We start from the raw sequence: 15790 nt of genomic DNA on the forward strand, positions 1-15790 counted from the left end.
TTAATGAGGAAATTGCCTATCTGAGAGAGTTGAGTGAAACTTTTAAAAACTGGAACACCAAAACTTACCTTAGCTGTTAAATTAGCTATAGCTGAAGGGAAAGGAGAAAGTGGAGTGACTGATGTATGCCAGAACAACTGGGTTAGTAAATGGTAAGGAGCAGTGCATTTTTTCCTGTGTAAGATTCTTAATTTGCTGTTACATACTTAAAAGTTTTATACAAAGTTTTGATACAGGCTAGATGATGTTTTTCACAACAGTAATAATACTGGAGTCTTTTTACTTGTAGCCTAGCTTTGACATAGTATACTAAGTTCACATCTTGTATATTTTTCTAGTTCTGTGTGTTACAAACTTTTTTATAGGTTTTGGGGTTTTTTAAAATTCACCTGAGAGTATGTAGTAGTTGCTAACGTTCAGGAGCTGGAGCATGTTGTGAGTTAGAATCAAGAGAGTTGGCATCACAGTAAAAGGGAACTATAGTAATGGAATTACCTTTAAAGTAGTGGAGAGATGGACTTTTTTTTAAAAAAAATTTCTGATTGCAGTGATGTAGTTTAAATTAGGATTACAAAAGCTACTCTTATAAACCATCATGAGTTCATTGTTTACAGAACTTCCCTCCATTGCACCATGGCATCAACAACCTTTTGATTCAAATTATCTTTCACTATTTTTTTTTCTGAGTTGTAGGAGAGGCTGTATAGAATTGTTAAACAGGAAGGCAGGAGCTGTAAAACATCTTTAAAAGGAGAGTTGGAAGCTGAACTGTAGAAAAAAAAATTAATACTCTTCAGATACTTGAAATACAAGTCTTAATGTATGGCCTATTGAGATTTTGCCATAGAGTTTTAGCCCAAGCAGAAGTGTTGATCAGAGTTTGTATCCTGAAATATTCCATATCTCTGGTGCAAAATATTACTGAAGGCCACTGTAAACAGCACAGTTTTAGTTAAGAAGCTGATCCCAGGATGAAAGATAGATGAAATCAGCTACAGACTGTATGAGGAATTAACGGTAAAGCTCTTCATAAACTTTCATGCTTTGGCTAAAAATATTAGCACCATAAAAATTCTTCAGGGGGCACAGTTGAGGTGGTAGCTGCAGAGTGATCAAAACATAAAAGAGGCACGTTTTCTCTTTTTATGGGGAGGCCTCTTTTAGACCTGTCATATGATGGATTTGAAATGAAAGTTTAATGGACTCTGAGTTTCTCAGACAGCCATCTTTCTACAGCTTGATTATTAACAACTATTTAATCTTAGCCAGCTCGCTCTCTTTTTTCTGCACCCTTGATAATTCATTTATTTTATTTGTTTAGCAGCAATATAAGAAAAATACTCAAATCATAAAGTTGAGGAAGTACTCCATATTAAAAAACAATGTAAAATCAGTCTCCAACAAATTTTGCAGAAGCATTTGCTCCACAGTTGTTTGAATTAAAATGTTACAAGTATAAATAGCATGTAAATAGTGTGAATGGATTTCATATTTAACGTGTATGCAATAGTTTGTGAGCCATAATGTTTCATCCCAGCACTATATGAGTAATGATGATGCCATTTTCATGGCTGGTGTTGTATAAAATATTTTTCAACTAATGTTCGCAGTATAGACACTGTTTTGTCAATGTGTCAGAAAATGAGACCTGGGAAGCAAGCAGATGTATGACAGGTCTTGGGAAAATAAACATGTAGCATTAAGTAAAATAAAATTTCAAAATACGTGAATATATTTTTGCAGGGTCAGATCCAGAGCCATCAATGCTATTTAAATTTTTTACTTCAGTTGCAAGCCAAATGTACCAGGTTCTTGATTATGCCAGCTATTTTAGTGCTTTATTGGGAATGATACAGACTAACTTTGCTTTCCTTCAGAAGTGCAGAAACGTGGGAAGTTCGCACTGTGACTCATGCCTGCTGAGTTTATGTGGGTGCAGCTCTGTCTAGCCACCGAGTGTTTTGCATAGGGAGAAGTAAAAGTCTGAAACTTCAAGGCTCTTTACAGGGACAGGTGGTTCAGGGGCAGTCCTACGTATTTCCTTGAAGAAAAGACTGTCAACAGTAAGGACTTCTTTCTTATAGGTTCAGAACTGGTGGTAGCCAACTGCTTTAATCCTTAACATTCCTACATCTTACATTTTGTCCAGAATGATGGAAAAAAAAAATTATAGTGTAGAAAGAAGGGAATGCAATAATATACATCTTTTAAATTAATTTATATACTTTTATACTCATTTTGTACAGTTACTACCTTATTTTCCTTTTAATGAAAAACAGATTCAATCCGGTTAAATTTTTTTCTTGCACAACCTGGGATACTAATAGTAAAGACTAATTTATATTTTAAATTTTCAGATTGCACACATGTCAATTGTTACCCCACTTTGAAAAAGTAGGTTGCTGAGTCCTTAGCCTCTCTAGAGGTGTGACTGTATCAGTTTACAGAATCACAGAATCATCTAGGTTGGAAAAGCCCTTGAAGATCATCCAGTCCAACCATTAACCTCACACTGACAGTTCCCAGCTCCACCAGATCTCTCAGTGCTGGGTCAACTCAACTCTTAAACCCCTCCAGGGATGGGGACTCCACCCCTGCCCTGGGCAGCCCATTCCAATGCCCAACAACCCCTTCTGGAAAGAAATGCTTCCTAATATCTAGTCTAAACCTTCCCTGGTGCAACTTGAGGCCATTCCCTCTTGTCCTATTGCTTATTACTTGGTTAAAGAGACTCATCCCCAGCTCTCTGCACCCTCCTTTCAGGTAGTTGTAGAGGGCGATGAGGTCTCCCCTCAGCCTCCTCTTCTCCAGACTAAACCCCCCCAGTTCCCTCAGCTGCTCCCCATCAGACCTGTGCTCCAGACCCTGCACGAGCTTCGTTGCCCTTCTCTGGACACGCTCGAGTCATTCAATGGCCTTTTTGGAGTGAGGCGCCCAAAACTGAACACAGTGATCGAGGTGCGGCCTCACCAGTGCTGAGTACAGGGGTAAGATCCCTTCCCTGTCCCTGCTGGCCACGCTATTGCTGATGCTATTTAGTGCAGGGATGATTAATAAAGCCCATACAACTGCAATTCAGATCTATTAGCAGTAGTTAGATAATATATTAGTATTGCATACCTCTGTTTCTGCATGTATTATAAGGCAAACTAATGCAAGCTGACTTGAAATCACAAACATAACTGAAAATTCTAGTTGGTTGATGCTTGAAGACTGATGGAGTCACTCACTTTGTCTAATGAACTGTTGCTTTTTCATTAACAATTAACAATGGTAAGGACTTACAAGAGACGTAAGTACATGATGGTATCTAAGCACTGTATACAAATTTTATCAAAAAGCACAATGAAGTCATCTGCTATAAATAATTTCATCAATATTAAGTAAATTAAAACCAGTTAGTCAGTAGCAACCACTCCCATGGGGAAAAAGACTTTGAATCTTGCAACTTAACAAGGCAAGGACACCAAGAGTGTCACTGTCCCTTCACTCAGTGTGTTCTGTTCTGAGTTCTTCTGTTCTGGATTGCTTTTAAGCCTGGATATCAGCTCAGTCTTCTAGTAGGGTTACAGAACTTACTCTGTGGATCAAGGCAGTGATCTGTCCAGTTCCCTGTATTTTGTAGTGACCAACAGTAAGGTGTTTCATAAGATACTGTAAGAATATGCAGTTGGCAAATATAAAATAATCTGCTCAATTACAGGTCTTAGTCTAATATACTTAGGATATTATGAAGTTCAAACCTTAAATATCAAGCTGTTCTTTTGCAACTATTTACTTTTATTAATTTTTTTTTTAAATCTACCAGTCCAGTCCCTTCTTGAATCTTATTACAGTGTTCCCCTCAACAGCTTCTTATTGTATTGAAGCTGATAGGCCTATATGCACACATTGTGAAAAGTATTCTTTTTGAATTTACAGACATTTTTGTTGATTACTTCCCCCCCTTTTTTTTTTTGTTTTGAATTGGAATAACTGATTTTTGATCCATATGTCTATATTTGTCTGCATCTTTATCTGTAACTATGGAATTTTCTCAATACAGAAAGTTTTCGTTCAACAAGGGGGCATACTTGAAGAGTAATGAAGTGATTGACACAGTTTTTTGAAATGTGGCAATAGTATTGCACTTAAAATCACTAATTTATATAAAAGAATGATATTTGCAGATTGGTTTTCTATTGCTGTCTTTTTTTATCTTAACATAATGCACCTTTACACTGACATTTTGTGATCATTTCTCACCACACGATCACACTGATGTTCTTCACCGAGAGGCCTTCAGCAAAAGCAGAAAGACTGCTTCTGTTGATTAGTTCAGTTAATTCAGATGTCTGAAATACGTAAGAACAATTTAAGTTTCTTCTCTACTGTGTATTACTGTGGAATTAATGGCATAAATTTAATTTCCCATCATCTAGGCCATGCATGTGGGCTTTTAATGTTTTTCCCAGCAGTATAAATAGTTGTGTGTAATCCTGAGAGCATTTTAACTGAGTATCGCAGTTGTTGTGACAGGACAAAGAAACAGTCTGTGGAATAAGTGGATTCTCAACCCTAAATTTTTGTAAGTTCAAAGCTTGTACCTTGAATTTGCATTAAAAAGTAAATTGTGAAGCAATATACAGCCAAGGATATTAATAGATTTTGGTGTCTGTTCTAAAGTCTGTATTTAAAAGCAAATTATTCTGTAATAAAATTGAAAATGTTTGAGTAGAGCCTTTAGGAAAGGGGTCATGTCCTTCCTGTGTACTTAAACAGTGTCTGATGTGGTTTCAGCCTCAAGATATTACTATCTTTTAAAATACATAACTGTAATATTGCATAAAATTATGCACATGTATGTGGCAGGAGTTTCTGACCTTAAGTACTTAAAATTGTAGTCACATAGACAGATAAAGGAAGTAGGAACAAGAAGAAACAGAGGCACCTAGAAATCCATGACTTGCCCATGATGACAAAGGGAATGCACTGCACAACTGGATATTGAATGCATATTTTATACTTCCCTGGCTAGTATCTGATTTGCAAAGTCACTCTTCTTTCTGCAAGAGATCCTATCAGCATTTTCAGAGAGCTTGTAATTCCAAACAGTGCTGCAGATCAGGGCTTTGCAGATGTTCTGGCAAAAAAAATCATGTTCTGAAAAGGAAATGGAAAGAGTAGCCAAGTGGCTTCATAAAGAATAACTGGAATATTTGGCAACCCAGGATATTCATGTGTCCCTAAATTGTTTGGTGCTTCTGTATTGTATAATGTACTGATTTTCTGTATCTGCCTCTGTGTTTTGTTCTGTCTAAATCACAAAACAGTCAATTCAATGGGGAGGAAGTCGAGGAAAACCACTTCCTCGGCACCATGTGTGTTAAATGTATGCCGCTGGCTGGCTGAGAGTCACATGACAACCTATGAGAATCTGTAGAAAAAGGTTTCCAAGCTATCTTTGATTTTTCTTTCTTTTCTTGCAGCATAAACATACCAAGTGTTCAGACAGAGTTTTCAAAGCTTGGCCTTTTTTTCCACAACTACTAAAAGAACTCTGTTCTTTTCAGCAGCCACAGAGCTTTGTCCCCTGGCTTCAGAGAACACCTAACAGTGTAATGCACCTTTAGGGATTTGATTTGGCACCCATATGTGAAGGTGATTTCCTCTGATCAAAGTCCTTGTGTTTGTGTCCCCATCCTCTACAGCGTTGCGGAGTCGATCAGGACGGTCCATCATCAATGGAAACTGGGCAATTGATCGACCTGGGAGATACGAAGGTGGTGGGACAATGTTCACTTATAAACGCCCTAATGAAATCTCCAGCACTGCAGGGGAGTCGTTTTTAGCTGATGGGCCAACAAATGAAGTCCTTGATGTCTATGTAAGTTTCTTGTATTCAGATTAATCTTCGTGATAGAAAAAAATTGTTCAGTTCATTGTTAACAGGCAACACTAAAATGACATTCAGTACCAATACCTTGTTACTGTTTTGTTCCTTTAATTTTGAAACAGTATTTTTTATATTTTACTATTGCTTGCTGTTGTTCCCATCTTGTTCCAGATCATAGGAAATCTAAATAGCAATGAAGCCTTTTTCTCTCAGACTTTATTGATCCAGTAAAACAACATTACTTGTTCAGTAAAATAGAGAGAAAGCATACAAAAGTTTTTTGTGAACTAGATTTTCTTCGGATACTTTCCTAATCAAGCAATTTTAGTGTAGTTTAATTTTACAGTGAACTGAAGCAAATACCTAAATCTGACAAGGCCTCTCACAGAGTGATACCATCTCCATTTTCTTTAAAAGAAACATAAGTCCAAAAACCTACAGAATGTGGGATTTGAAGCAGGGCAGTTTTAATACAAAGCTGTGCTAGGAGACCATAAATAATAGCCATTTGAGAAAGGAAGAGAAAAGACAAATTCTGACTAAGGGGGGAATCATTGAAAAAGCAGTTTACGTCAGATGGGACAGATTTTTACTGCATCATATTGAAATAACATATATAACTGGGATTGATTACAATTTACTCAAAGATAAATGGTGTGTTCTGAGATTATACACTTACACATGGTAAAATACATTCATTGGAAAAAAATAGATTAAGTGGTGATATGGTTGTTTCATCCAGCTATGGCTTTTTTGCCCTTAAGTGCAACATGGGGTGGAAAAGTGAGTGTGCTGGGTTGTTTCATAGAAAAACAAATAGTAACTACCCTGATTACTCAGCTGAGAAAAGTTAGATGTTGGCAAAGTTATTCCCCATCTGCTATACGGTGTCTTTAAAAAGCAATGTAAGAATTATGCAAACAATACTTCTTTCAGGATAATTTCTGATTGATTGCAATGTAAGACTGGCAAAAGCCTGTAAGATTAAAAGACCGGGCTTCTAGATTCTGCAATGCAGACATACGTGTTGTTGTGTAGTTACAGGATGCTCTGAGCTGAGGTTTAATCTTAAGTTTTTATTGTCAGTTGATTGATGCCTAATACTTAATGACCTGGAGAGAAAAGGATCAGGAAATGGATTAAACAGATGTCTCCAAAGTAATACCATAAAAAAACTTTACGCTTAAATTTATCATGTTTTAATGTTTTAGTTTAGGCTTGGTCTCTTCTTTTTTTGCTTTTGTAGTAAATATACGAAATCTGGCATGATGGGCATAGCTTTATCAGTTTTGCTCTGTGGCTGATACTATGGATTGTCACATCTAATTTGACTGGACTCTTACCTGAGATGTTGCTTGTAGATATGAGGAATACTACAATTCATTATGAGCTAATAGTTTAGTGTCTTTTTCAATATAGTGTGGGAAGATAAAAATGGATAGTGATAGATGAAAGAAAATCAATCATCAGTATGACACAGCCTCTCTTGGCTTTGAAATTTGTAGCCACGCAGATACAGATGTCTTGTTTTAGACTTTGTCTTGTCGTTTCTGAATCATGTAATTCTCTTTTCATCCATACTCATGATCTTTATGCTCTGTGTAGAAAAATAAAGAGATTTACAGATGGGAACTCCAAATGGCTTTCTGTTGCTTTTTCCTGAGTTCATGCTGTCTTCCTTCCACTTTAAAAATGTAGAGGAAAAAACTCTCTTAAGTTACAGCAGGTTACAATTAGCAAGATAAAAAGAGATGCAAGTTTTGTCCAAGTGTGAAGTATACATTGCTACAAAGTCCACTAACTCAAAGCAAAACTATTATGTAATTCCAGGTATTTTCCTGCAGGAAAGCTGTGACAATATCTTCACAGGGACTTCATCAGTTAAGCTCTTTATAACATGTGCCTGTCAGTTGTTTTGAGAAATGTGATGGAAAAACCATGGGAACTGTTGGAAAGCTGTTCCTGGAAACATCTTAAGAACAGGGTCCTGGTTCTGGAAGGTGGTGGGGGGGGGTGTACTCTTCCTCTGAAGTCAGCTTCACAGTGCTCAGTTCTCTCAGGACCAAACACAAAGATGGTGTAATTTTTGCATACCAAAGTGACATGGGAAGGACCAACCCTTACAAAAAATATTACAGGCAATGCATGATTAGATGGTTCAGAGAAGTGAATGATCTCTGAGGGACAGAGTTTAGAGGAACAGCTATTATATTTGGCAAGGAAAAAGTGATTTTGACACAAGGAAAAACAAGGGTCTGAATCCCTAGTTGATGTTACTTGGTGTGACGAATTTAGTGAAACCTTGAAGTGTAAGTGTGCTCTGCTGGCTCATAAAGCCATTGGCATAGTATGACTGTGTTCTTTTCGGCCCATGGTTTGTTAGAACCGAAGAGCTAGTGCAGGCTCTGGTGTTTGTTTCATTTTGCTTTAGGTACTTTAAGTTAAGTGTAATCTGAGGCTTGTACCAGACCAATCCCCACAAAGACTTCAGGACTTTTAAAGCAGCAGTGTCAGTAGAAGCAGTACAGAATCAAAGCTAAACTAGTGAAATTAGCAGCTGATGGTATCTCTGCATTTCTAGTGTGAGTATGCTCAGGCTCTCGGCAGCAGCAGTGTAATACAAGCCAGTTGTGTGTGGAGTGCGCTGCTAACCATTTTAAAAAGCTTTCATAAAGTCGTATCTTGCTCAGGTCTTATTATGCCTAAATGCAAGCACACAAGAAGTAACACTGACTTCCAGAGGCATGCTCATGTCAGCTTGCATTGGCTTGTGCAGCAGTGTTCTGAAGCTACTCAGCTTCATTTTCACATTTAAAGGAGAAAGACCTGTGGTTCATGCCTGTGTTTCATAAAGAACACTTTGATAGAGTTGTTGTGGCTAGCTGTAAAGCAGTGGGAGTCTGTCTGCACTTACACTGCATCTTCATTCAGTTGAAAATTAATGTGGAAGGATGCAGGAGGGTTGCACGGGTGTTCTTCAGCTGCTGTAGCAAATATGTGTGCCTTTGTAATCTTTTCACTTGATCTTCATTGAGCAGTGCTTATGGTGAGAGCGGCATAACGTTAGTAATTTTAGCTAGTTGATTGTTGAGCCTCCACTGAGTGGTGCAGAGGTAGCTGCATGGTGATGAAAGGAAGAGTTTGATTTGTGAGATGGTACACGCAGAATAACACATGTACTGTCTGCATGTGCTCTCTTCAAGTACAACTGATAAACCTTAATAAAGGCAGTTGGTTAGATTTGTAGATTGGGGTCTGTGGTATTCATTTTTCTCTGTTTTGTTTCTTCCTTGCTTATGTTTCCTCAGGCATCTGTCAAGCTCCTTCTACCTGGCAGTGTTTTGGAGACCTTAGGACTGTCTCTTCTGCTGCTGAGCCCTGGTGTGAGCCTCTGCTGCCCATGCTGGCAAGAGACGAGGCTGTAGCTGGTGCAGTCCAGAGCTGCACCTTGGCCCAAGCATGTCAGTTTTACATTTTTCAAAGAAGATCTAGAGAAACAGTTTCTTTGCCATCACAAGCTAGTTCAGTTTGCAAACACAGTAGCTTGGATTTTCTGATTTCTTCCAGAAACAAATACATTTTTTTCCATTTTTTGGAGACAGTCATTAACCATTGTTTCTGTCGTGACCAATGATAAATAATGTTGATAGTTGATCGGTTCAAGTACATATTTAAGCATTAGTAATATAACAAGTGGAAGAAGTGAATATATGGCTCTTTTTCTTTTTAGATGATACATCAGCAGCCTAACCCAGGTATACATTATGAGTATATCATTCCAGGAGACAATGTTATTAGTCCTCAGTTGCTTGCTCACAGGAGGCCAGGTAAAATGCCACTATTTCCTATTATTAAACACATTTTGTTACCCAATAAGCTAACAGAGAAATTCATACCATTAAATTCAGTGTAAATACTGCCATTGATGTGGGAAAGGTGCAGAATTTCACCCTACATGTTGGAAGAGAAGTCTGTATAGATTTGGTAACTTAAGTGAATTAATACTGACAGGGATTATTTATACTGTATCAGGGCATCTGGTCACATATTTCTACATTTAGTTATTTTGTCGTTAAAATGTTAACCATGGCTTTGCATGAGCTGGAGGTTGTAACCACTTCTCAGAAATGAAATAGAACATGATTTTTCTCTTCAGACTTTGAGATAATTTAAAAGAACCCTTTGCAGTTTCTCTTTCCTCTCCCAACTGGAGAGGATCAAACACGTAACTGTTGCCTTCCCAAGCTAGAATCTGGACAGCTCTTGCTCCTGACTGAGCTGTGGATATGTGCTGTGTGTACTGATACGAAGTTCTGAGGAACAGTAGAAAATTTGCAAGTGAGTTGGGTCCTACTTTTAATGTTCGTGATTTGCTTTGACAAATTTCTAAGTGTGTTTGCAGTCTTTTCATGATGAGGAGCAGCTGTGCTGTGACATGGGGAGGCACAGAATACGTTGGGAAATTTTGACACTGGGTACATTAACTCTACAGAGTGTTTGGAGATTCTTCAGTTTTTAATGTATTTGCTGGCTGATACTTGGTTATCTTAGTTTAAAACAACACAATCTTTGCAGGATGCTATTAGGAAGTCTCTGCGTAGCAGATTAAAGCTGCTTTCAAATTTAATGATGCTCCAGTTGTGATTATTAGTGGATGAAAACAGACATATTTGCAAGTGAGGTTCATTATTTTACTTTTTTGTTATTGTCCATCATCAGGGGAGCCCTTGAATGGCCAGTTAGGAATGCCAGAAAGTACAAATCAAGAGGATGAGGATTTGCATAGGGAGACAGACACTCTCACTGGACAGTCAGCTGGAACTTTTCCAGTTATTCAGCCAGGAAGATTTTCTTCTCATCAGCCAGAAAACCAGGTGCCTGCTGTGCAACCACCTAGACAAAACCGAGAACACAACTGGAAACAGACTGGAAAAACTGAGTGCACTACCACATGTGGGAAAGGTAAGTGCTTCATACACCAATGCACAAAAAATAGATGGCACATGGGAAGGTTCCAGCATAGTAGAGGAGAAGCATGGAGGAAAAAAACACTGTGGCTGTTCAGCAGCTCTTGTATGTGCCAAAGCATTGCTGGACCTGGTGTTTTCTGTTATCGTACAAGCAAAAGACACATCAGTACTATTATGCATGCTTATATTTAAATCAGTAGAAACAACAAAATTTAAAATATGAAAGACAAAGCCTTTAAATTAAAAGGAAATATATGGCATTTGCTTTTGAAAGGAAATATTTCAGGATTTTATGGCAAACTGATCTGTCTCACACCCTTGATACACAGCTGCTTTCCTCAACATTCTTTGGCATCCTTTATCCTTCCATTTGGCCTCTCCAGCTTTGTCAGATACACCCTCCGTGCTTTTTGTGTCTTTGTCAACAGTTTTCTGATCTTTACGGGAAGGTTTCACAAGGATTCCGTATCTTTGCCTCATTGGATGTTACTGGAACAGCAACAATGTGACTTCAAAAAACTGAGGTTTTCATAGGGGAGAAGTGGGAAGGAAGAGGGATGGAAAAGGACTGGTAATTAGCTTTTGGGATGTGATGGATACATGACTCGGAGCTTGCCAGATTAATCTTTGCTGTAAGACATTCACAGTGACCACAGATTCAGTAATGCATAGCACAAACAATTCTGTGGAAGAATAAGTTTTTGTGATAGCAAAAGTGAAATCTTTTGTACTATACATAGTCACTCATCACCATACCTAAAAAATCGCAGAGCTTTGAAATAAAGATGTACCAGTGAGGGAACTCTGCTGACTGTCACCAGCTCATACACACTGAGAACATTTGTATCCTAATTAGTTTGAGAGGACACTTTGCGAATTTGTTCCAAGGCCAGATGAGTGTCCGTGTTATAGGTACAGATAGAGCTAAAAAAATCCTGCAATATTGATACTAGTCAAAATCACTTCCCAGTATACTGAAAAAACTTGTTTCCTTGGAGAGATTACTGCAGAAGTGTTAGAGCTAAAATACAGCCTATAAAGGTCAGAAGACTTTTTTGAAGTCTGCCTTTTTGTGGAGAAAAGGAGAGAATGTAAACCAGAATTATTTTTGTTGGCATTTAAATACACTATGTGTCTTTAACACAAGCCATATGGGCAGAATCCTCAATTGTACCTGGTTATTGTTTAGCAGCAATCAGTGAGTATCACCTGCTGAATGTCTGGATTATCATATACGTGGTGAATTTTAGTATCCAAATCAGGTAAATTATGATGCAGTTGCAGGAACACATTATGGTAAATTTATTCTTCCTTTACATTGTAGAAGTCCTGGTTGTATTTCCTATGGACCTTATGGACATTTGAACATAGTTCTTGCCATTTCTTCAGTGATCGAGTAGATATTGGCAGTGGTATTAATTTGAGTCAAAATGATGATAGCAAAATTGTAGGAAAACAGAATTCAAAGGATATCTTCCAGCATCCTATACAGCTTAAATTTAATCAATGAAATTTAACAAGGTAACTGTTAAAAACGAGTATCTCTTTTCCCGTTATTTGGAGAATGTGTGTGTGTTCTGATGAAGTTAAATTCAAAAGGAACTGGACCTTGAGAGCAGGATCCTGACACTGTTGAGGCTGTATGAACATTCCTTGTTATCTTCATGTGAGAAGCCCATGTAAATCTCTTGATGCCTCCAAGGCATTTCAAGTCAAAGTAGGTCATATAGGCTGATAAAAAATGGAGTGAAAAATTCAGAAATAAATTTTGTACTATTCAAGGTTTTGTTTTCATTTTTGTATGATTCAATATAGGACATTTCTTTTTTTCTTTTTTCCCATGTTTTCCTTTTTTCTGCTACTTTATTTCTTTATGCAGAAATGTAGACGATACGTGGTCTTTAATTTCCTTTTTTTTTTTTTTTTTCCCCAAAATGAACCTGTCAAAACTAAATAACTTTAGGAAATTTTAAGTTGGAAGAAGAAAGAAAAATTACTTTTGTGCTACCTAAGGAAAAAGGGAGGATAAATTAACAGTTTTGATGACAGGCTGTGAGATTTCAAAGCACTTTTCAGTAAACCTTTGGCTTGGAAAAAAAATACTATTATAATTTTTTTTTTAAGTGAAAATGCTTCCCATGAGATCTGCCACCAACTCTTGTCCCAGATTTCCATTTAAAATGATTGAGCAAATACATCTGCTAGAATTTGGACAGTGTGGAAACTGCTACCACATGCTGTCAGGGAAGTGAAGTAGCACATCATCCCTCTCTGTTGTCCAGAGAGAAGAGGGTTGGTGCACTGCAAATCCCTCCAGTCCTGGAGCCACAGGATCTTCGTCCAAATTTTGTCTGATCTTACAGGCAGAGTACCTCACTTCATCTTCTTCGAGCACCACCTGTGCCTTAAAACTGTTATCTACTTCTTGGAAATTACTTGAGGTGTGTAATTTGTTATCAGTCATGGCAGCATGTTTGTTACTTTCCTAAAGAAGAATTAGAAAAGAGGTTGAAGAGTGCAAACTGCTGAGTTTTTCCTTAGATTTCAGAAGATGTAATAGCTTTTTCTGAAATATTAGTGAAAGTTAGCTGGTGAGATACAAAGTCTTACTTTTGATAGAATGAAATTCTTGAACAAATATAGCTTTAGTGGGAATTGTAATTTTAAATTTTCTGTCCTGAAATTGAAGTGTGCCAGCCAACAGTTACCATCAACTACAGCCACCCTTATTTTATTTAAAGTCATAAATTCATAATTTAGAATTAGTACAGATCTCTGGTGCAATATTTTTTTGAATACATGACTGAATGTATTGATCTCCTTTCTTTCTATTTCCTGATCACAAGTATAAGTTACCTGTTGGTTGCATGACGAAGGAAATTGATTTCGGTAAACCCAGGATGAGATGTTTGAATTGTTAGTTACAAAATATGATAATACAATATAAAAAATTATTTAACGGTCACTATTAAATCTGTAGAGGCTTTGAGATCCAGGAGGTAAAATATGTGCTCCAGGAGCTAATTATTCCCAGATCTTAAACAAAGACTGCAAGTTCAAGTGAATCACTAGAAATGGAAAGGAGGAGAAAACTCATCTTCAGTCCAGTGGCTTAAGACTTGTAGTGTCAATAATCTTATGAATCAGTGTCAGTGACAGTGCAGGCTTCAGTAAACCCACATTTGAGGTACATAAGCTTTAACTGTTACAACCTAGCCCTTTTCTACACTCTTTTTAGATGCAAATATCAACAAAGATGCAGCTGAGTTTTCTGTGCAAATTGCCTAGGTCTTCTAGGCAAGATGGGACTTCTTTTTGCCTTTAACTCAGAGGCATGGCAGTTTGGTTTTTGTAAATGTGCAGATGTGTGTTTTGATCTAAAGAAAAGAGAAGTCTTTTGCAGAAAGATGAAGGTATTGTACTGATATTTTGTGCCCTGCTTCTTCCTATCTTGCCAGTAACGTGGAAAAAACCCACTTTTCTGTAATCTTTCTGATGCTTGGTCTGCAGACCCTGTTGTATAGGGTGCATTCCTGAGCTGAAGTAGTAGCTTTCCTAGATAAATGTAGGTGTTTCAGACAAGAGCAGTGTGAGTGTGAGCAATACAAGTTCTGTTGAAAAAGTGATTGCTTAAACCACGTGAATTTTGTTTATTAATTCTATTTCTGATTGCAAACACTGAGAATTAGGCATTTATGACTCTGTCTTCAGTTTTTACACTATATTTCCCCAAAATCTGAAGTATATTGTTAATATCAAGGTCAGTCAGTATAGTTTTATTTTAACAATACAGCCTTATTCAGAATGATCACACATCATCCATGCATTTCAAAGGCAAAATGACAAACGTGAAATCTGAGAAGGGAAGCATTCCAGGAAAAGGAGGAAAGCATTCCAGGAAAAGTTTGTGGGAAGAAGTGTAAACTGTGTATCTGCTTGTCTGGTTGAATAGCATTCCACTGGTGCTTATTTCATTCTGTGGAAGAAAGTTAGCTCTAACCTAAGCAAAATGCTCTCTTTCAGTTCAGAGTTCATTTTCCTGTTCGTGGTTTCTTTCTCTGCATAATTATGACTGTCTGCACTAAACAGGCTTCAATACCAATAAATAATTAGTCATTTGGAGTTACTTGTTGTAGGGTAGCCTAAAATAACTAAAATCACCCAATTTTTAAGTCAGTGGGTCTAGCTTCAAGTGATTGAACTGGCAGTTGTGGGTTCTACCTTGACCACTTCTCTTTGGCTGATCCCTGTTTCTCTTGTAACCAAATGGCTCCTGTTACCATAGCGGTGTCCTGTGCCATTGCTGTACCACAGTGGGAGGAGGGGTTGCTGCCACTTACGTGGTATAAACGTGGCAGAGAGAAAATCAGCAGATTTTTGTACTACTTCCTAAAAAGAACTAAAAGGAAAATTTTTCCTAGTCTTCCTTTTGCTGTTTATGTACTTGTAGAGTTGCCTTTCATATCCCTTGCCAGATTCAACTCTCGATGGGCTTTGCCCTTCCAAACCCCAACCCTGCACAGTCAGACAGCATCTCAGTACTCCTCTGGGATCAGCTGCCCCTGCTTACACCTCTTGTGCTTCCTTTTTATGTCTAAGTTTAGTTAGGAGCTCCTTGCTTATCCACATAGGCCTCCTGCCACCTATGCTTGATTTCCTACTTTTTGAGGCTGACCTTTGTTGAGCTTGGAGGAGGTGGTCTTTGAATATCAACCAACTCTCCTGGACCCATCTTCTCTCCAGGGCTTCATCCCATGGGATTCTTCCAAGCAGATCTCTGAAGCGGTTTGAGTCTGCTCTTCTGAAATTCAGGGTTGTGGTCCTGCTTTTTGCCCTGCTCCCTCCTCTTGGAATCCTGAACTCTACCATTTCATGGTCACTACAGCCAAAGCTGCCCCTGGTTTTCACATCCCTGACTTTTTTTTCCTTGATTTTATGTATCAGG

The 15790-nt window shown here is 37.9% G+C and overlaps 1 protein-coding gene across 1 annotated transcript in view; it reads left to right on the forward strand.

Annotated features, from left to right (window-relative positions):
• THSD4 (thrombospondin type 1 domain containing 4) overlaps positions 1-15790 on the forward strand; it is a 306588-nt gene that overhangs the window by 261177 nt on the left and 29621 nt on the right. Inside the window, exons 8-10 of the mRNA XM_074880649.1 lie at positions 5691-5866; positions 9606-9702; positions 10595-10837. Of these exons, the coding sequence (XP_074736750.1) occupies positions 5691-5866; positions 9606-9702; positions 10595-10837 (516 nt within the window). The remainder of the gene's footprint in view (positions 1-5690; positions 5867-9605; positions 9703-10594; positions 10838-15790) is intronic.

The sequence above is a fragment of the Strix uralensis genome, chromosome 11 (genome assembly GCF_047716275.1).
Source record: "Strix uralensis isolate ZFMK-TIS-50842 chromosome 11, bStrUra1, whole genome shotgun sequence".
Classification (NCBI taxonomy): Eukaryota; Metazoa; Chordata; class Aves; order Strigiformes; family Strigidae; genus Strix; species Strix uralensis.